The sequence below is a fragment of the Columba livia genome, chromosome 7 (genome assembly GCF_036013475.1).
Source record: "Columba livia isolate bColLiv1 breed racing homer chromosome 7, bColLiv1.pat.W.v2, whole genome shotgun sequence".
NCBI lineage: Eukaryota > Metazoa > Chordata > Aves > Columbiformes > Columbidae > Columba > Columba livia.
The window spans coordinates 5,629,264-5,652,402 of NC_088608.1; the positions used below are offsets into that span (position 1 = coordinate 5,629,264).

General features: G+C 36.0%; 1 protein-coding gene across 9 annotated transcripts in view; it reads left to right on the top strand.

Moving 5' to 3' along the window:
- LRP1B (LDL receptor related protein 1B) overlaps positions 1–23,139 on the top strand; it is a 687,728-nt gene that overhangs the window by 607,279 nt on the left and 57,310 nt on the right. For all 9 annotated transcript variants that reach the window (XM_065070319.1, XM_065070313.1, XM_065070311.1 and 6 more), the window contains 10 exons: positions 5,321–5,427; positions 6,079–6,208; positions 7,167–7,273; positions 8,125–8,257; positions 11,334–11,456; positions 11,987–12,109; positions 12,369–12,506; positions 13,004–13,138; positions 14,173–14,292; positions 16,363–16,604. In XM_065070319.1, the coding sequence (XP_064926391.1) occupies positions 5,321–5,427; positions 6,079–6,208; positions 7,167–7,273; positions 8,125–8,257; positions 11,334–11,456; positions 11,987–12,109; positions 12,369–12,506; positions 13,004–13,138; positions 14,173–14,292; positions 16,363–16,604 (1,358 nt within the window). The remainder of the gene's footprint in view (positions 1–5,320; positions 5,428–6,078; positions 6,209–7,166; positions 7,274–8,124; positions 8,258–11,333; positions 11,457–11,986; positions 12,110–12,368; positions 12,507–13,003; positions 13,139–14,172; positions 14,293–16,362; positions 16,605–23,139) is intronic.

Here is a 23,139-nt window from a genome sequence, read left to right on the forward strand (position 1 = left end):
GATGGGATTAGTGAGTTGAGAATACCCAGACACAACCAGTGCATCAAATATAAGGCTGGAGGGGTGAGCTGTAGTTGGTGATTCCTTTTTGTTTTCATCTTCCTTTGCATGTCAAATGTCTGTTTCACTCCTCACTGTTAAGTTCCATATCCTGCTGTTTAAATTAAATACAGCAGGCTGACACAGTTGTGAAATTCAAAATCTTGGAAGCACTGGGAAAATATAGAATATTGTGCAGTTGTTTGAAATAGATGTGTAAAATTCTTTGTAGACTGTCAAGCCACTTACAGAATAAAGTATAATGAAACAAATATACACGAAATTAGAACTTCAAAAGCATTTGACAAAATATATTACATTGCACGTTATGATAAGTTGTTCATAGCACACATGAATTTACAAAGGGCCTGTCAGGCAACTGTATCAGAAAATGAGTTGTTTCTCAAGAACGCAGAATGGATTCATTGAATTACAGAAATGCAGCTCAGGTATTCACATTTCACTAGGTAGTTTCTTTGCATTCACACACAGCATCCTGGTGAAGTTATCAGAAGTGAAGCAGAATGTGTGTTAGAAAATACCATATATGGATGTGAAAAATCATTAGTGGTACAATACAAATAGTTGTGCCCGTTATAACTATGTTATTTAACTGTATTTGTCTTATAATCCATTGTTCTTTAACTGTATTTGGACCCTTCCAAATAAGTAAGAGTTATTATGAAGGTTATAGGTCTGTACTGAGTTAGCACTAAGCAAATCAAATGCATTTTTAACTCTTCTGAGTTAATATCTCTTGGGAGGAGTAATTTGCTCTCAGAGTTTATTTGGATTTTTAAAAACTAATTTGAGCAAAATAGTATTTTCTCTTTCAGGGAATTTCAAAAAAAAAAAGGAAAATTTCATAGTAATGACTGTCTTATTCCTGCTGAAAAGAAGGCACCAGTGATGTTTTATTGAATGTAATTAAAGAAAATTTAATACACTGTAAACATTGAAGCAAAGCAAATGTAATAATGCTGTAGAAAGACATGAATTCAATCAGTGTAAAAAATATTACTGTTGCTAGACAATCTTCTCAAAGCTGTTTTATTGCTCTTACAAGTTGTCAAGAAAACAAATTAGTTAATTTTGTGCGGGGATAAATTTGTATCCAAAATGCAGTGAGAACTACCAGTTATTTAATATTTAAGTGAAAACGTTTTAAACCAGTCTATCGAAAGAAACTAAGCTTGAGTAAATTTGGAGTGGACAGTGCTGTAAATTCACATGCTTTCCATTGCTTAAGTCTCAGCTGACGTGGTGCATGTCAGACAATGCCCAGTGTCAGTTCTCTGAAAGCAGCCAGGTGTCAACGCCAGCCAAAGGCAACTATGCTACTTGGTCTGGTAAAGTGACTTGTACCAAAGGTTTCTGCTCTTATGTACACCTACCAGTCCTGGGCCTGGAGTAATGAGGAACAAGTGTCTTCTTTGCTAAAATACAATGCTAGGTTATTGGAAATAAATAAGAAAATTTGCGTTTAATGCCACATAAAATATGTTAGAAAGACTCCTACCTATGACCAGTTTAATTATCTTACGCTCACAGGCATTCGTTCTTCAGGATGGCCCATGTCATTGGTTTTAGCAGTATTGTAATGGAGAATTATAGGAAGGGTGGGGTTTTTTTTTTCATCCTCTTCCATTTTCTCAAGTGTGCTTATTTGGCTGGGCTAGATTTAATTTTCTTCACCGTTGCTTATATGGTACTGTGTTCTGGATTTGTGACCAAGACAGGGTTGGTGACACACTGATGTTGAGCTGTTGCTGAGCGGTGCTGGCACATTGTCCAGGCCTCTCCTGTTCTTCATGCTGCCCCAGCAGCTGGAAGGGGACACAGTGGGGACAACTGACCCCAGCTGACCAAAGGGGGCTTCTCTTACCATTGATGTCATGCTCAGCGTGTAAAAAGCTGGGGAGAAGGTGGGGTTCAGAGTTATGGCGTTTGTCTTCCCAAGGCTGTCACATGTGATGGAAGCAGCCAAGCACCAGTTTGCTGATGGGAGGCAGTGAATGAATTATTGTTTTGCTTTGCTTGTACACGCAGCTTTTGCTTTACTTATTTAACTGTCTTTATCTCAGCCCACAAGTTTTCAAACTTTTACCCTTCTGACTACAAACATAGGAAAAAGAACATTCTAAGTTTGAACTTCATATCCTAAGAAAAAAGCTATGTTTTTTTCCTTCTGACTTCAAAGAATCACAGAATGGTTGGGCTTGAAAGAGACATCTGGAGATCATCCAGTCCAACCCACCTGCTAAAGCAGGTTCACCAGAGCAGATCACACAGGAAGGTGTCCAGGCGGGTTTGAATGTCTCCAGAGAAGGAGACTCCACAGCCTCTCTGGGCAGCCTGTTCCAGGCTCTGGCACCTCAAAGTAAAGAAGTTTCTCCTCATATTCAGATGGAACCTCCTGTGCTTCAGTCTGTGCCTGTTGCCCCTCATCCTGTCATTGGGCACCACTGACAGGAGTCTGGTCCATCCTCTTGACACCCACCCTGGAGATATTTATAAACATGGATGAGATCCCCTCTCAGCTTCTCTTCTCTAGGCTGAACAGACCCAGCGCTCTGTCTCTCCTCCTCTCTCTTTGTGTATAAGTAATCAGTCTCCCAAAAAATCTTCATGACTTAGTACAATATCTATGATAATTAAATGTAAAAATTAACCCAAATATGAAATAATTTTAAATGCTTATCATTGCATCCTTTCCTTGCTACTGTTTATGTTGATGACAAATGTCCATTGACTCTACAGATTATTTGCAGAGAAATATGTGAAAGAAGTAGATCATCTTACGTGCTGTGTTTCAAATAAAATTCTTTCTAATAATTCAGAAATCCTTTTCTCAGGGGTTCCATTGTTTTTGTAAAGCAGAAGCTGAAAGCTGCTGTCCTTCATTGGTTATACAGAAGTCTATTAATACTTACTCCTTTCACCAGCAGTCTGAGCACTGATGGGAAAGTACTCTCCTCTGTTCAGTTGTAAATCAAAAAGATATATTCCAGCAACAGAAGAAATATTTCTTGCAAACAGAGAATTGATAAGTTAGCTTATTGTGTACATTTTGCAGAATTGAATCTCTGCTTATAAATAATTCATTAGCAGTACAGAAAATGTATTTGCTTATATTTTGCAAATCAATATGGAAACATGACAAACGTTTATTTGCATGTGAATTATTTTTTCCACAAATTATTTCCTTTATGTAATTATCATATCTTGAACTTCCTCTTCCTGACCTGTTTACAAAAAAAAAAGAATCAAATGTCAGTGATTTGCTAACATTTTCTCAATGTGCTTTTACTTTGAAAAAAATGCAAACTAGTATGTGTATAATCTAAGAATCCATATAAATGCTAACCTATTGTTTGCTTAAATATAGCATAGCTGGAGAACTGATGCAATTGCTGTAGATCTGCTTTTATTATGACTTTCCTACAGCTTCAAAATGAAAAGTTATGCCCATCTGAAAAAACAAAATTTCTCTTAAAAACTTTCAAACAGGATCATTTTGACTTTTTCAAAAACAGCTAAAAGGTTCATTAAAACTATTCATTTCTTGAAAGTGTTTTTGATTTTTATGAATCCAGGGAGAAAAACTAAGTTAAACTTTACCTTAGATCTGTGCAACTCATGTCTAGTGTATTGTCATGCTGGTATTTGACCGATTTCTTCTCAATTGGACGCCTCTAATTTTGTGTTTGCTTTCCTTGATCACTATGGAATGTTTTTAAAGGCGTTCATGCTTCCACTGTCCGTAACTAGCTAAAAGACCCTTTATCATTACCCAGTCCATTACTGTCCGTTGCTACAGTCTGCTCTGAGTCTCTCCTTTTTCTTTTTTACCCTTTGTTGATTTATGCACTGTCATTTACCATTTGCCTGAATTCTTTTCCCATCTCTCTGTTGAAAAGCTCTTACTAATTAATCCTTATTTTTTTTTATTTTACATTATTTACATAATGCAATGTTTACTGTGATGGAAATAATCCCACAAATAATCCTTATTTGTTTTTTCAGTTCTGCTTTCCCAATGCTCTCTGACTGGCAGTCTAAATTGCATGGAAAGCCTTACTTAAATTCTCCTCAACACTCTTCTCTACCTTTGTTTGTGTCCGAAGTCCAGGCACTAACTTTTTTCCATCCAATCTCCTTTGTATTGGTCCTGCTTTTCAGGAGGAAAGCACATAATGTTCTGCTGGGGAATCTTCTAGTCTGGTCCCCCCGGCCAGGGTTTTTGCAGCAGCAATAGGGGAAACACAGAGCTGTGCAGACAGTGAAGTAAATAGGCTGGAACAGCCAATCTCACCTTCTCAGGATTACTCCATCACTCCCTGTTTCCCCGCTTTGCTTTGCCTGTGCCTTGAATTAATTTTGTGTCTACTCTTCTCCTTTATTGTGTCCACCTTTAATAATGATTTCAGACCTCTCTGCGTTTTGTTTCTTCCCAGAGAGTAGAGCAACATACCCATTTATCACAAAACATCCCACTTACCTTCCAACCATTCCTGTCTCCTATCTGTAAGCTCCTGAGATTCTTTTTATCTAACGCCTCCCTTTGGTTTCCTTAAAAATACTTGAAAATTCTATGCCTGTCCTTCTCTTTTATTTTCTGTGTTTTCCAGCAAATTGACAATTTTGTCAGTATTTAAGTTGGTGGATCATTATCATACTTCCATATTTAATTTCTGGAAAAATGGATTTTTCTTGAAACACCAAACCTTGCCTCATAGGCATTCCATTTACCATCTCAATACTGTTTACCTGAATGCTTACCCCCCTTAGTGCAGGATAAGCTGACTCTTGATGCGCACACGTTAAAAGGTGTATGATAAATGGTATGCTATCGTGTGATGGAAAGTCAGAGATCTGGTATGCTATTGTGTGATGGAAAGTCAAAGATCTGGTTAGTTCTAATTACATTGGCTATTAACAGGTGGAAAAGTGATTTCTAGTCTGTGGTACATAGCTCATAAAACTTGTAAGAACAAATGTGCATTGAAATAAATAATATTTATATAGTCAGCATCACCTAATTTTGTAAAGAAATTTGATAGAACTGAAAGTATTTTCATTACTATCTTGCTGTATGTAAATAAAATATGGTTATAAAATGTCATGAAACAAAATCTTACAGAAAAAAAAAAATCTATAGTTTACAAGTTAGTGGTTTTGACTCTGTTATAGTCATTCACTGATTGATTGGGGGGTTTTATGTGTAAAATATTTTATGGAAATGCTAATAATCCCAGGGTTGTTACTTTTCTTTATTCAGAGCCTCAGACGTGCACTTTGAAAGACTTTCTTTGTGCAAACGGAGACTGTGTTTCAGCAAGATTCTGGTGTGATGGAGACTATGACTGTGCAGATGGCTCAGACGAGGTAGGCTTCTTCCAGAAAAAATATTTCTTTAGGAAATTGATAGTTTTATATTGCTGGAGAATGGATTCCCACATAGTAATATTTTGAAAAGCAGCAATGAGAATTCTACATGTTCATGCATATATGAAAATATCTTTACCAAATTAAAGCTAAACCTATTGAAATTGTTATCTTAAAAGGAGAACGTGCAAATAAAATCAAGCCATGTTTAACAATAGTCTGTGTCTTTTTTGTCCCAGCAATGATCTGGACCTCTTCCCATTCTGGAAATATGTTGTGTCCTAGTTGGGGAACCAATCTTTCTAAACACAAGAGTGGTTTGCATTGGTTTGTGGTTTTTTTGAGAAAACAATATAGACTGTCGCGTAGCAAAGGCTCATTGGATGATGCTTTGCTCTTTTTCTGTTCTTTCGGGTCCCTTTTGTCCTTTCTCCTTTCCTGCCAGTGCTGGACCTCAGGTGCTTCCACCTACTAAGAGGGTACCAGCCACCTTTCATGAATCGTATCTATAAATATATTCTATTTCACAAGGTATTGCTGTATTTCATAGTGTGGAGGAGTACAGCCTGTAACTTCTGTGATCAGCTGTGTATTTATCAGTGTTTACATTAATCTCTTAATCTCGTTTATGCATTGTTTTTATTGCACCAGAGGTATTGTGAAACAGGCTGTTCAAGAGATCAGTTCCAGTGTTCCAATGGTCAGTGCATATCAGCAAAATGGAAATGTGATGGTCATGAAGATTGCAAATTTGGGGACGACGAGAAAAATTGTGAACCAGGTATTGTTTTAAATAATGCTGAGAAATAAAGTGAGGCGAGGAATAAATCAGAATGAAACAAAGAGAAATTGTGTTGTTTTGTCTTCCTACTCATGTTTTGAAAACCCCACTTAGGTATAGGTATGCAATATGACGCTTGTTAGAGGAATTGTATTTAATTTTAATTTATTGAAATATAATTTGATAATACATACTCAGTTTATAAAATTCTTCTCTGAAAAAAGCCGTAATTCTTGGCATTTTACTAAAGTGTCTCTGGGGCTTTTTGGCTTTGTGGTATTCATTCAATTTTTATTAGACCTTATGCAAAGGTTTTCTCTAGCAAATTATTATTTTTGTTGTTATTATTTCCATATTGCTGTCTTGGAAAATATATTGTTTATTTTTGCAGGAATTTTGCTAGTTTTTTGTAAGCTTCATCTAGATGGGTGCAACTCATAGATGGCTATGACAAAAATCCCCTGATTTCAAGTGTGACAATAATATCCATCAGTATTTTAGCTGAAACTGATTAATATGTATTTTTTTAAAGTGTAATAACATATACTTTCTAAAACCATGGTTTCTTATAGATTTAGCTTATTTAATTATAGGTACTTACATAGTTTTAGCTAAACTCTAAGCCTATTTTAAAGAAAGCAATTTTTTAAATATATGTTCTATGAATATTTGTATAAGTGTATTTAGCATTGTAACCAAACATGAGGAAAACACAAAAAGAAATTTCTCAGAGGTAAAACACAAATATCCTTTCACTGTCATTATACAATTCACTTAGGATGCAACATTTCTGTTTTGTCAAGTATTTGATGAAAGTTTGCAAATGTTTGGAGAAGCTCTGGTCAGCTTCAAATACATGTTTGCTCACAGTGTTAACCAGGTGAAAACATTAAATTATAAAGCAACTTATTTATAAATTGTCTCTTTTTTTTATGCTAAAATATGTGTTTGTAACCAGCATCACCAACCTGCTCTTCAAGTGAGTACGTGTGTACAAGTGGAGGATGCATTTCAGCATCTTTGAGATGTAATGGAGAGTATGACTGTGCTGATGGATCTGATGAGGTAGCCAACAAATTTCTGTTATTTTTGTGTTTTTTTTCTCTTGCCACTGTCTGACATGAAATTCGTAACAGTTTTAGATCTGAAAATAATTAAAAGGGCAAATGTTTGGGGGTTTTTGCATCCATTGAATACTGGCATATAATTAGCCCACGTGATTTCAGTTCCCTGGTAGATACACTGCATTATGTTTGTTTGCTCCATGGCCGCCTTTTGGAGTAGACAAACTTGTGTCCTGTAAGTCAAAACCTGAGCATGGTTCTGGTGGAATTTGCTTCAGGAACCACTCCATACTGTCAGTGTGGACAAGTTTGTGTCACATTTGGCTCCCTTTGTCCTCTAGATTACCTAATACAATCCTAGTAGGCAGCTCACCATCTGTGGGCCTTCATGCCATGATATTTTATGTGTTGCACTGTTGGTATCTTTTTAAAAAAATATCAACCTTCATGGATAACCTCAAGAAAAAAGACTGAAAATAAGTGTTATTTCTCAGAGCCATGAAGGTGCCAGTTAGAGCCTGAAGGCTCCCTGAGCCAAATGCCACCATCCACTCTGGAGGTTTCCAGGGCTGGTTCTCTTAGGGCAGTTGACTTCAGAAATGTCAGTCTAGTCATTGTTTCCATTGTTAATACTAAATGACATGAAGAAGTAACATCAGAATATATGTAGCGTGTAGTTACGATTTCATTTAGACTTCAGAAACTATTTATTTGCGCATCGTCAGGAACAACTTTATTGTATTAAATACTCAGGGCAATGAAAAACAGTGTTGGTAAATTTTGTGAGGTTTGTCTTTAAGTGTGCAGTTGTTCTCATTCAGTAACACTTAGTTCATATCTGTATTTGCACAGATGGATTGTGTAACAGAATGTAAAGAAGATCAGTTTCGATGCAAAAATAAGGCCTACTGTATCCCAGTCAGATGGCTTTGTGATGGGATCCATGACTGCGTGGATGGCAGCGATGAAGAAAACTGTGACCAAGGTAAGAGACGCTTTTCTTTAAAAGTCTTTCTTTATTTATTTTTTTTTTGTATCAACACACATTGTAAGTTAGTGATACCCTGGCAATGCATTCTGAGTGATGAAATGAAAGCTCTATGACCTCTTTTGACAAAGACAGTACAGTAGCTTCACAAGCAATTTGCAGGATGAAGCAAAACTTATATTGTTTGTATGAAAGTTTGTATTATTACTGGAAGCAAATTCTGTCTCATCAGAGGAATCTGTAATAAGTCTACTTAATTTACAGTTTTATAAGCAACAAGAAATTACAAAGCTATAGCCTATAATGAAAAATTGCTAAATAATTAATCCTAAAACCCCAGTTTTCTATTTATTTTTCTGGACCTGAAATGTTGCAACTAACCAGAACCTATGAAAAGGTATTTTGAATTCATGCTCTCCTTAGAGAGCACAACTGTGCACATTAGTTGATTCACATGAAGCTAAACACTGTGCTCAGACTTTCATGCTTATGATTAAGCTTCCAAATGTGTTTTTGAGAAATACATCTGTTGATTGTATTCTCATAGTTGCTGAGGATTTTTTTGAACTGAACCTGTCTTCAGCTACCAGGCAGTAGCAGTGTAACTGTACAAAATTCTTAGAAGTGAAGTAATTCCATAATTGTGACAAACACAGATATTCTCACTCAAATTAAATAATATTTTCTCAACTTCTTGGGGTTTTTTCCTGTTTTCCTCTTTTCCTTTTCTTTAAAATGAGTCGTTCTGTATATCTACAGATTCTGTATATCTACAGAATCTACAGTCACCTGGTACGTGTGCAACTTCAGAAGTAAAATGTGGTACGGTAGGAAATAATAATAATCAGAGATGAAGCAAGCGATTATGGGGTAAAATCTCCTTGCCTTACTTTGTTGTAACTCTACTGATCAACACTTACCACTATGGAAAAGAAAAAGGAGTTATGTGGGCTGATTAAGTTTGAAATAGAGACGAGAATATGAAGAAAACGGGAAAATGTTCCAGATATTTAGATGCAAAGAGAAAAAAACCATCATATTTGGAAGTGTTGAAGAATGACTTAAGAAGACTGAGATAACAAAGTTTTTAAAAACTCCTAGTGCATTTTACAACTGCTTTTAAAATAGCTGGACTGTGTCTCTTTAAAAACCAATGAAGTGTAAGTAAGCAGTAACATGCTTTTTTATCTGAAGCCCACATTATTCTTTGGATAGTGTAATGGAGCTTCTGTGAACTGCAAATTGCTTATAATGCAATAAGAAGCCTTTTGCCTAGTTTGTTATTGCTGTAATACTTCGTATTTATGTCACAATTATGATTTCTTTTATAAAAATCTATTCTGTAAAGGAATTACGACAGGCAGAGCAATCACATGAAACAAATATCAGTTTATCTCACTGATAACTAATATTTTCCTCTTTGAAAATCTGGCAAACACAAATGGAGTTTTATTTTACAGCATTCTAAAACAATCTCTGTAATATTTATCTGTATCCCACTGCGCATATTTATAAACATAGCTCTTTTCAATCTTATTGTACAACTAGAATTATGGTTATATTGTGATTACACACACAATTATTTATATTCACGTCATTCATAATGAAGAATACTTGAATTTTATGTCTTTTTCCTTGGATAATAAAAAAGAATATTTCTGTTAGTGTTCACAAGTTATATTTGCAATGGGAGAGAATTTTAGTTGGTAACATAGTGTGAGAGTTCCCAATATCCTCTTACACAGTGGGTATTTCATGTAAGTTAATTTTCTGGAAAAAAATAAATTCAAACCATTCAGAACCCTTTATAGCAAAAGAAAACCTTCTGTTGATTTTAATGTGGTGTGAACAGGGCACTGAATAATCAGTAAAAAGCCACTGGAGCCTGACCTAACTCTTAGGGTGGGTGTAATGCACTGAGGGAAGTCACAGTGAGAGTTCTGGTGTTATCATATAAAATTTCATTGTTCCCTCCTCTGCAGGTACACAGCTTTGTTTATTTTACACTCTACTCCTCTCAGGAAACTGAGAAACCAGTTACCATAAAAATGTGTTATGTTAATTTTAAGAAGTTTCCATAACTTTGTTGATTGGTAGTGGTAAAATTTAGTCATAATTTTGAAACAAAATACATTCTTACTGCTACGCATGTTAAAACTGTATCCAACTTGAACCACTTTTTAAAGCTTGAGCACTCCAGCTTAAAACATTTTCTCTCACCCTCTGTTTGATTTTGCTAAATGATTCAGAGCTCAATCAATACTGAAGTTACATGTAAGGAGTTGTTCTTGCTGTATTCTGCGTTCAGTAAACAGCCTAATGAGAAATTTCAGAAGTTACGAGAAGAAAGAGACTGTTAGAGGTCACCTAGTCTCATCTACTCAGTGCCTACATGGAGTGATCTGCCCTAATTACTGAGTTTATAGTTGATGTGGAAGTTACAAGCCTGGCTCAGCCTATTACTCCTCAGGAGAAGACGCAGATGTTACCTCATGGTGAAGGGACTGCAATGGCTTTGTCTGTTCTGATCATGATGTGGCTCAGAATGGCAGTAGGAGGAGGTGGAGGATCAGACATGTATGTGAAGCAAACCTGGACCAAAGATGCCTTTCACAAGTCTAACTGTATTTCTGCTGGCTGGTTTGTACTGGTCTCTGAGAGCACAAATTACTGGTTTTCCCAGCCAGGTCTGTTCTGAATGGCAGCATCACCAAAGCAGGTTACGGACAGAAAGGTAGTTTAGGCATCTCCTGGCTAAATGCAAGGGGAACATATCTAGATGGTGAGTTTTCAGTGTCTTTCCTTGATAACTGCCCTTTCTAATCAGACCAAATAGCTAACAAATGGCTAACAGTCATGAAAAGGAAGTGAAAAAAGTGTATGGGCAAGGAAGGGATTTTTAAATGAATATTTCTCTCTGCCTTTCCAACCTTTTCATTTGTTTTTTTCTCATTTAGTTGTACTACCTCTGTCATTCTCTTCAGATAGTGTGTAATAAGTGGTTGTACTGGTTTTATCAAGAATTGACATTCATTCTTTTGTCTTTCTGTTTTTCTTCTTTTCATCCTCCCAGGGGGAAATATATGTAGAGCTGATGAATTTTTGTGCAACAATTCCCTCTGCAAACTACATTTTTGGGTTTGTGATGGCGAGGATGACTGTGGAGATAACTCTGATGAAGTTGCCGAAATGTGCGGTATGACGTGAAATTTTTTCAGTGCTCATGTAGTAAAGCAAGAAATTACGTGTAACATACAGAAATGTATAAGGACAAGTGCATCGAAGTCTTCTTCAAGTTTTAAAATATTAGTGTGAAACGTGGGATATAGTTTTCTGTTGTTACTGCCAGTCATGTAATTTCAGATAACATACGGTGAGAAATTAATAGGAAATGCACAGATGGGAAAAAGTCCCTTCTGCATTGAAATACTGATTATCATTAAATTTGCTACTTCCTTTCTTTTATTTCTGTCATATTTACTGATTCTCAAACAGAACTGTAATTACCCTTATCACACAAAATAATTTTGTTCCCTAAATGAAGAACTTCTATTGTAAATGTTGTTGAAGTGTTATTCTATTAGGTACCAGAAGTTAAAATAATGTACCATTTATATGTCAGCTACAGCTGTCTCTCCATGTCTGCTTATTGCTTGGATAAGGAGACATTAAAGAAAGTTTGAGAATACTAGCTGGGTAATAGCCAATTCTTTTTTTAATACACAGTAAAGTTTCCATGCCCTCCAACAAGGCCGTACAGATGTAGAAACAACAGGGTTTGTCTGCGACCCGAGCAGATTTGCAATGAGGTTGATGACTGTGGTGATAACTCGGATGAAGATCACTGCGGTAGGTGATATTACCTTTCAAGGCATTCAGATCAAAGAAAACAACTTGAAGGCAAACTTTGTTACAGAAATCTGCTTGGCCTTCAGTAAAGCTTAACTGGAGGTTAGTAGATCAGAATTTGGAACTGAAAGAAATTAAGCTTGAAATGATTTCCAGTTGCTTAATGCTTCATGGTCACTCCAATTTGTATGTGTCTAAAATAATCTAAGAATCTTAGATACTGATTTATTTTTCCTCTTATTAATTTGTAATTATATAGATAAAATCACATATAAAGCAAGACCGTGTAAAAAGGATGAGTTTGCTTGTAATGATAAGAAATGTATTCCAATGGAGCTCCAGTGCGATTGGTTTGATGACTGTGGAGATGGTTCGGATGAGCAAGACTGCAAAATAAGTGAGTTTGGCTGACAAGATATGCTTTTATGATTGTAGCAGAAAAGAAATAATTGAGACTTTCATCCATGCAAAACCTACTGAGCAACACAGAAGTTAATTAAACAAGGGGTTTTTCTTAGTTAAAATAAGTTAATTTTATTTGACGTACCACAGGACGAAGGCAAATTTTATAGCAATTCAGCTTGTAGTAGTTTTGAGAGTAGTTCTTGAGTTTTCGAAGTAGTTTAGCTTTGTGTTGATTGCATTTTATTTCATATTTGCAACAAGATAAATTTTAGTATTAAATTCTTGATGTGAAATGAAGTATCTCAATTAAATACTGTCAGTTTATATGCATATGTAGGTAAATACTGCAATGTCATATATTTGTTTAAAATGTACCTGTTACTCTTTTAACATGAAGATAAATCTGTTATTTGTTGTTATTTTAGATCTCATTTTTAACAGTTCAAACATAGCTTGTCAGCAGTTTTTAGACATTTTGTTTATATTTAGGTGTCACCGAATATACATGTGAAGATAGTGTGAATCCTTGTGGAGATGATGCATACTGTAATCAAACAAAAACATCCATACTGTGTCAGTGTAAACCTGGATTTCAGAGGAACAGGAGGAATAGGCAGTGTGAAGGTACAGATCTTCTTCTCCATCATCCCTTGCTAGAAAGTGTTAAAAGTCAACTGTGTAGTCAATTTTCTGTGGTGGAGAGAGAGATATGTATTACATATATACATTACATATTGCATGCTTTCTTCCGCAGAATAAAAACTGTTTCATAGCTATGGGATTAGGAAATCAAGAAAAGAAACTGAAAGGATTTACAGGATGTAGATTTATGCATTTTACCTGGAGAGGGTATCAAAGATTAACATTGATTGTGAGTGTCAAAACTTCCAGGTCAGAGCATTCAATCATTTTGTAATTTAAGGGATAAATGGGTGACTTAAGGTCTAGTAGATTATTTCACTGGGCAATTGAGATTGGTGTTTAGATTGAGATATGAGAATATTTTGGTATGCTTAAAGTAACAAAGATGAATAAAGCGACAAATTGAAATTAAAATAAACAGACTGAAAGTAAAATATCTTAGAAAATGTAGTCTTAATATATACAATGCCACACAGGTCAAGAAAAGGAAAAGGATGACATAGTTGTTAGAATGAAAGAGCTGATAAGAAAGATAAATCTACTTTCCCAAAGAATAGGTTGTGAATTCATTTTCTTACTGGTGAGCAGTAACTTACAGATAAAGTGGAGATCACATCAGTGGGACTATCAAAGTGAATAGATGGTTGCACACAAAAACTTCGTTGTTCAGCTCTTAAGCAAAAGGTTTACACAGGAACCTTTCCAGTAAGGGGTGATGGCGTAGTTTTGGCTGTAACAGGAGTAGGAATGTTGGAGATCACTGTAAGGAACATTTGCATTCTTAAAGCTGATTTCAAGCTCTGATTATAATAGTTTGATGTAAGAAGGATGGAGAAATAATTTGCAGCAGAAGTAACAGTGGCGATAATTGCAGGAGGCTTCCTTTTGCTGTTGCGAGATATATCAATGCTTGCGAGTTCCTTTTGTTCATCTGCATTGTTCCATGATGTTCTGAACATGTTAAATAATAGCGTATTAAGCTCCAGGTATATAAATTACCATTCTCTTCCTCCTAGATATCAATGAGTGTATGGTATTTGGTGCCTGCTCCCAACAGTGCAATAATATTAAGGGGTCATACAAATGTGCATGTGAGAAAAATTATAAGGAGAGGAATAACAGTTGCATAGCAAAAGGTAAGGCTATAAAAACTGAAATAGACTGGCAGTACGAAATCGTTTCTTATGTGCATGGTTGGCACCACAAATGTGTTCCATATACAGTTTATTTTTAGATAAATGTTTCTTGAATAGTGCACAGAACTAATTCCCCAAACTGCTCAGATTTACCATTCGTTCCCTTTAGCAGGAAATTCTTATCACTTCCATGTAAATGAATGTACTTAATATGAAAGTCCATTTCTAGCTCCAGCTTTCTCTATTTACAAACAGAGACACACAAATAAGAAAAACAGAGATTCTATATAAAGTAGCGTGTAAGCATTCTGGTGAAACTATAGAAGCTTGAGGGAAGAATTAACTCTTTCATAGAAACATGTTTTAGACCTCTAGGAGAAAATTAAGTAATATCTGGAGTTAACATGTTTTGCTTTGTCTTGTTGAGAAATCTTACGTAAGTCATTTAAGTGAAGTTTTTCTTAGTTACCTAAGAATATACTTCTCATATAAATCAGCTGCCTAGATCATGGTCCAGTGAAGGTAAAGAAACATGCACGTATAGATGTTATTTCTGTCTTGTCTGATCCTAGAATCTCCCCTGTGATTTTGTGAGATTTTAGTGTGAATTTGACTTACACCTATACTTCGAGTCTTCAGTGCAGACCCAGGGTTGAAGTTACAAAGTGTGGCTCCTTCTACATCTCTGTGTGTATCTGGTGCCCAAGAATGAGCAGTACCCGATCTGAACCCTATGGCCAGCAGGCACATGTTGTGGACATATGTCCTAGAACCATAACGGCTTCTATCACGTTGATCTCAAGTCTTCCTTCTTTGTAGCACATCAGTCAGTAATGCAGGTACACGTGTACTGGGTAGCTAGATGGTCATAGTCAGGTATCTACACATTTCTTTCATATTTTGAAGCAAACTTACAGAAAGGTCATATTAATGACTCCTTAGTAATGTCCTCTATAAGTAATGTGGACTCTATCAAGATTTAGCATCATTACCTATTACTGAAGAAACAATCAGATTATGACATGGGAAAGAACAAGGTTCTTAATTGTGGATAGTGGCTTGTTATTATAGAAACAGACACAATTCTGAGGGCTTATAATTCCAAAATGTGGGAATTGTTATTCTACATCTGAATTTTCCACAAGCTTCATTTCCATTGTAATACATTTAATGGTTCCTTCTTTCCTCATTGATATGTGCTTTAATAGAACTCCTCTTTCTTCTTGTATTTAGCAGGAGTGAGGGAACAAATTATTTTTGGTATTTCATACTCATAAGGAGGAAATGTATTGGACAGATGCTATTTTAAGTTGGTTCTCTATGAAAAATTGGATATAAATTGGAAATCTAAACAATTTCAAGTGCCTACTATTGTATCCAACAAATCTAAAACTTTCTCAGAACTTAATGAATAGATACCAGAGACATTTTCTTATAAGTAACATATTTTACAACTGTAACTAGGTATCCCTAAGTATCACCCATTCACAGGTATCCATAAATGTTAACTATCTGAAATGCGGAGATAGAAGGCACAACGGCACATGTTCTGTAGCAGCTTTGTTCTAGTTTGCTGGTGTCGTAACTTCAAATCTTCACTGCCTTCAATAAAGATAGGATCATTCCACTTCTAATTTCCAATTAAGCAATTTGAAAGAATGCATATTGGCAGTTTGCATTCCTTTAATCTATACATTTAGGACCCTCTAGACACAACACACATATAAAAATATGCATAGTGATTCATATGTCTTTAATACATACTATAATATATTTTTATGTACTCCTTAAAGTTTTCACATTCTTCTATTACATACTCCTGAATTATAGTCCCCCGTGTCATAATGCGAGCTTGGAGAGGATTGAAGTAATATATATTGGTATCAGAGCATGAAGAGTTGCGTTTATTGCCTGGAGTGTGAGTGTTTTTGCAGTCTTCAACAATCAGAAAACATTTTCAATATAAGAAATTATATCAGATAAACACCAAAAAGCTACTTGAGTGAAAAATGCTGATTTTTGCATTAGTTGACATTTACCTTATTTTTGTTTCATTATAATAATCCCTAGGCTCTGAAGATCAAGTTCTCTATGTTGCTAATGACACTGACATCCTGGGTTTTGCATATCCATTCAACTACAGTGATGTTCATCATCAGGTATCACATATCGAACATAATTCAAGGATAACTGGATTGGATGCGTATTTTCAAGGGGACATGATTGTTTGGAGCACTCAATTTAATCCAGGAGGGATTTTCTACAGAAGACTTCATGACAGAGAGAGAAGGCAAAGTAACAGCGGCTTGATAGTAAGTGAGCAAAATTAAAGATTATATGATCCAAGTTTCTTTCAAGATACTTTCCTATTCTGATTGTCTGTAATGTGCTGATTTAGTAAATTAAAAGCTCTAGCTGGTAACGATTTTATTCAAATGGTATGTATGTCTATTAATGCCTTTCCATTCAAGGCTGTGGCAGACTTGGTTGAGTGTCCACAAGTTTAAAATTATAGTATTTTAAAAAATTTTCCACAGAGAAATAAGCAGTATACTGGAGGCTTGGAAAAGACTATGTACTATGAAGATTTTTTTATTTTAAGGTATAAGAGAGGATATAATAGACATATGTAAGCAACACCTAGTTTAAAGTATAGCATGAACTTCAAATACTTGCAAAACAGGAAGAGTAGGTAGGCCAAAGATCGGCCCAATTTCTATAATGACCATGTAAACAGTAATACTAGCAATGCTCTGACAAAGATTTTAAAATTAGAATAATAAATATTTATTCCTCTGTATGTTGAACTGCATGGTATCTTCTTTTGAATAAACATAAATGTCATTTTGCACTTTACAGCAAACATGGATTTTTATAGCCTTGAGTAATTTCAAGTAGTCTTTACTTGAAAATAAAATAAATGCCGTTTGATAGTCATTTTGCCTAATATATTTCTACAAAATTCTCAAGGAAGCGTTAGTGCTGAAGATAGCAATGTGATCTTTACACTGATGTTTCTATAATGCTGTAAATTTACTTTTTTATTTTCTTTTTATTTAATGATGTGGCTGAGGAGAGCTTTTTATGGTTTCTTGGCCAATAATAGATCAGGCTAGAAATAACAGCTCTCTGGCTGTTTTCTTAAACTTTGGAGAGGTAACAAGGGTGACCTTACCTCACATGAATGCTTTTATATACCCAGTAGAATAAACAGCCTTAGCAACAATAGACTCATCTCTCATTTATCATTCAACTCTTACACATCTGTAACCACTTCTAAGTACCTTTCATCCAAGGATACTTCCTTTGCAAACAAGTGACACTCCTGACCTTTGATGCCAGCAGGGCAAAAAGCCTGGGGATGTAGACACCAATGGACACTAAATATACCTTGTGTCTGTCATGGCATATATATGGGAAAAGGCAGTAAAAAACACCACTTCCATCTGCACCGCAGAAGGGAGTCATCTAGATTTTGTTGACAGAAAGTGTATGTAAAGTAGATCTAAAGTAGAAGATTATTCCTAGCATTTCTAGCAGGTCAGGTATGTCATGTTTTGGGGAAGGATACTTTGAGAACCAAAGTATGTCTTGAAGATGCGGAGTCATTCTTCTGTGACATTTTTCTCATTGAAATGTGGCAGGTACCCGTGCCTAAAAAATCCTGATAGACACATCTCTGTACCATCATTACAAAATAACAAATCTGTGAAGTCTTGTGAATTTAAAGTATGGAGGCTTTTTTCACAGAATCACAGAAAGTCAGGGATTGGAGTGGACCTCTAAAGCTCATCCAGTCCAATCCCCCCACCAGAGCAGGAACACCCAGATGAGGTTACACAGAAAGGTGTCCAGGCAGGTCTTGAATGCCTCCAAGGTAGGAGACTCCACAACCTACCTGGGCAGCCTGTTCCAGGCTCTGTCACCCTCACTGAGAAGAAGTTTCTTCTCAAATTTAAGTGGAACCTTTTGTGTTCCAGTTTGTACCCATTGCCCCTTGTCCTATCATTGGTTGTCACCGAGAGGAGCCTGGCTCCATCCTCCTGACACTCACCCTTTGTATATTTGTAAACATGAATGAGGTCACCCCTCAGTCTCCTCTTCTCCAAGCTCAAGAGCCCCAGCTCCCTCAGCCTTTCCTCACATGGGAGATGCTCCACTCCCTTCAGCATCTTTGTTGCCCTGCGCTGGACTCTCTCAGCAGTTCCCTGTCCTGCTGGAACTGAGGGGCCCAGAACTGTACACAATATTCCAGATGCGGTCTCACCAGGGCAGAGTAGAGGGGAAGGAGAACATCTCTTGACCTACTAACCATCCCCCTTCTAATACACCCCAGGATGCCATTGGCCTTCCTGGCCACAAGGGCCCAGTGCTGGCTCATGGTCATCCTGTTGTCCCCAGGACCCTCAGGTCCCTTTTCCCTATGCTGTTCTCTAATAGGTCATTCCCCAAGTTATACTGGAACCTGGGGTTGTTCTTACCCAGATGCAAGACTGTACACTTGCCCTTGTTATATTTCATTAAATTTTTCCCTGCCCAACTCTCCAGCTTGTCCAGGTCTCTGGATGGCAGCACAGCCTTCTGGTATGCTAGCCACTCCTCCCAGCTTGGTGTCATCAGCAAACTTGCTGATAGTACACTCTATCCCTCGTCCAAATCGTTGATGAATATATTGAATAATACCAGCCCCAGTACTGACCCCTGAGGCACTCCACTAGATACAGGCCACCAACTGGACTCCGCCCCATTGACCACGACTCTCTGGTTTCTCTCCTTCAGCCAGTTCACAGTCCACCTCACTACCCGATCATCCAGACCTCACTCCCTCAGTTTAGCTGTGAGGATGCTGTGGGAGACTGTGTCAAATGCTTTACTGAAGTCAAGGTAGACCGCATCCAGCGCTCTGCCATCATCTATCCGCCTCGTTATGTCCTCGTAAAAGGTGATGAGGTTGGTCAAGCACGACTTCCCCTTGGTGAAGCCAAGTTGACTGCCCCTAATGAGCCTTTTATCCTTGATATGTCATAATTTCTCTATTTTATTTCTTTTTGGTTAATATGCAGATGCCTTCTGTAAGGAGTAAGTGTAGTCTGCTGACCCACAACATCTCTGATGGATATATACATTCTTACAGGTCCATAAAACTGAATATAAGCTTCCTTGAGACCTCTTCATAGTCTAGGGATGAAAATTTCCTGGCTGATTTGATGTTGTCTCCATATTTCAACTAAAATGAAAAGAAGTTATTAGAATTACTGTTATTTTTTTCTGAAGTACTGAAGTATTTTTACCTTCTTGTATCTGTGTTTCACCTCTATGCAAGAATACTTTCTAGTCACTTCCTCTTAATTCAAGGTTGTTGAAAAACTCATATTTTTCTTTATACATCATTTTCCTCTCACTCTTCAGTGCAGGTCGGTGCTCATGAAGATGCTTGAGCCAAGCCTTACAAAGCTATTTTATAAATCTGTATGTGGAAAATGCACAGATTGTATCTGAATATATCTTAGACACATTTCATTTATATTTGTAAAGCATTTATTTCTCACTGTGCTAAACTACTCAGAATATTTTCCCAGCATTACCTCATTAATACTCAAATATTATTGCCTTATATGTAACTGGTGAGTAGGTTAATTGGTTTTATAGTGTTGCTTTAGTATTGTCACTTAAATTTGGTTTTGAAAACCTTGAGAATTCCTTAATTTTAACCTAAGTTTTTTAATGGATAAGTTTTTGAAAGTTACATTATAAGTTTTGTATCTAGACTTTGATATGTAAATCAAGACAGTAAACTTGAACAAAGTCACCTGCATTTTCAGGTAATTACATTAATGCAAAAATCCATCTCAACTAAAATTGCTCCATGGAATTAGCATATCAAGAGCCTTCCTCAGAGAATAGTGTTAAGTATCTCTTGTATTTTTCTGCAAAAGGAGTTTTAAGCTTGGTACAGATTGAAGCATTAAAGGAAATAGTAAATATCAACTCTTCAGAGTGTATTGACAGATGCAGAAGAGGATTGCTTTCTATTGAGTTGAGACCGTGTAAGTGAATTGGTGATAACTGGGGCAGCTGTTTACTGGCATAATCCTTTGAGAGCGATGTAGAAGTTGTCTGAGGTGAATATTCAACACAGAGTGACTTGCCACTCAAACTCATGTTTTTCATGGAAGAGGAAACGGAGCTGAACATTTAAAATAATTGTACCATATAACAGGAAGAAAAAAAACCACAGGTATATTTGCAGCTTGCTCCAGCCTCACTGTTCTGAGAGCTTAACAAGGGCCCTTAACCACTTGTGTGATATATCCAGGAATATCCTCCAAATGTTTGACCCCCAGGCCCCAGTGAAATTCAGTGTTTTGCTGTGAATGGAAACAATTTCTAGGTTGTTTTCTTTAAATATGCCTTTTTCGCAACAACGTCTGTAATTTACTAAAAATATGAGGTTTCATATTTGAAAACCATGCCTTATAAGAGGTGACCAAACTTAAAATTTCTACAAACTTCAGCTAAAAGAGATCATAGCCTAAATGTGTTCTGTTAATACACATTATATGAATTAGGTAGGTAATTTAGTATTTAACTGATGTTGTAGACACTAATTTGAAATCTATAAAATGTAAGGTGTGGTTTACAAACTTTTTCCAGCTTACTCTTAGAAATGTTTTGTGTCACTCCCCTGTTCTGTTAATCTAACCAACCTGGGTATTTTTTGCCTCGTGCTGTGTTAATTATAGAAAAGATGATTTCCAAGGGCAATGAGTTATTATTTGTAAGCATTTCCTGCTCAGTTCCAAACTTTGGGATGTCTAGATACACCCCATGATTCCATTATCACAGGAGAGCTCCCCTATAGTGCTCGGTGATGATAACAGGTATTCAGGCCCAGGAATATTTAAGGAACATCTGCAATGCTCCTTTCAGATGTTCACTGATTTAAACATTATGCTTCCAAAAGGTTATGTGCTTCTTTTTTAGTTGCTTTTATCATAAAAATGTTTTTACTGTTCTTAAATGTAATAGCATTAACTTATGTTTTTATCTTAAAGCTGTAGCTCTGTATGGATAAGGTTTAATTAAGTACTTAGGAGACTCTCTCGGTCTCAATCATCTAGCTGGAATTTTTAAATGTTCCTATGTATGTAATACAAACGATGATTTGGTGAACCATTGCACCTACTGGGGTTCTTGTCTATCAATGAAAAATTTCTGGTTTTGAGTGTAAAAGTCTAGAAGTCTTTTAGTATTTTTTTTCTCATTTATTTTTACTGTTATAATAATATATAATTAGACAACGTATTATTTTTAATGAAGGTATTTTAAGGAACACCAAATCATTGGTTTACAGTATTCCACAGCAATGTTACACCAAAACCATCTGTAAAATAAATAGAGAAAATATTGCTTCCCATGTGCTTATGATATAAATTAGATTTGTAATTTAGTTTTCCTGTTTTAAAATGCTGCGTATTGCAAGGTGATGGGTGCCTGCTGTGCATTTGTAACATATTTTCTTCAAACTCAACTCTAGGGATTGAAAAATTTTCTGAAATGTACCCTTATATCAACATGATTTCCAAATCCAACTTGTTACTGCAGCTCTTCTCCTCCTCTTCTCCTCTTTTCTTCTTATTTAATTGTGTGTGGTTTGTTTGATTTTGTTTGGGTTTTTTTTGTGTGGTGGTGCCAGTGCCTTTTGTTTGGTTGGGTTTTTATCTTAATTCTTTACCTTATAAACAGATTTTACAGCAGGCAGCTATTCTGGTCAAAAGTTGGGGGCTGACATGGTCAGTAGTTGTGCAGAAACTATCACATGCTAGAAAGCCATTAGGCTTCAAAGCTCATTTTTTCCACTAAGTTGTACATATTTAGCATCAAAGTGGGCTAAAATAACTGTAGAAAATATTAATGTGATTTTGTTCCTGTATTTTTATGCTTATTCTGTATGCAAAATTATTCTTTAAAATTAGCATAATCCAAATAAGCTATTAGGTAAAAGCTCATTTACAGTAAGTAAATTTCCTAGACAGTACGAGGAGGTGCATAAGACATCAGAAATACGATGTACCTAGGCTGGAACTTAATGAACATGAGTTACATGGCCATGGCATCCGCTAGTGTTTTTTTATTCTCTTTTTTTAATCTCTCACTCTACACAGCTGCTTTTCTTTTCTTCTGGTAATGTCCTTGTGTCTTTGATCTTTAACATGGTGGAATCTCACTTCTTTTAATTCTTCTCAACTATAGAGGAGAAGTTTGGATTAAAAATACAATGATGCCTATCAGCAAATACCCACATTTTGGGGTATCGTGTCCTTTACATGAATGCTGCTTGGATAATGTAACAAAGGAAGAAAAAATTGCATGCAAAAGCTGCCAATATCATTTTATAACAAAGAATTATGATACATTATTTTGTTTAACTTTAAAAAAATTACTGTCACCTAGTTTTAAAGAAATACTGTTTTGTAAATGCAGTGATTGATTTTGCTGCTTTAATACTCATCAAAATAGAAAGCCAGGGTTCTGTATATTTTTAGAACATGCATTCCATGATACTTTTTCAGAATTAAAGGTTTGTGAACAATGAATTGTCTAAATTCAGCCTTACAGTCCTTTTATTTCATCTAGAGAATGAAATTACCTTCATTTTATGATGAAAATAGCCTACAAATGTCTTCTGGTATTAGGGAACTCAGACACCTGAGGAAAACAAGTTATTTTAGCATTTTCTTTCCTGATTTTTAGTTACGTAGTTTGTTAGCATTCTGTTACTATATTCGTCACAGAACAGACTTTTTTGTTCATAATTTAACTTGCTATCATTATAGGTAAACAAAC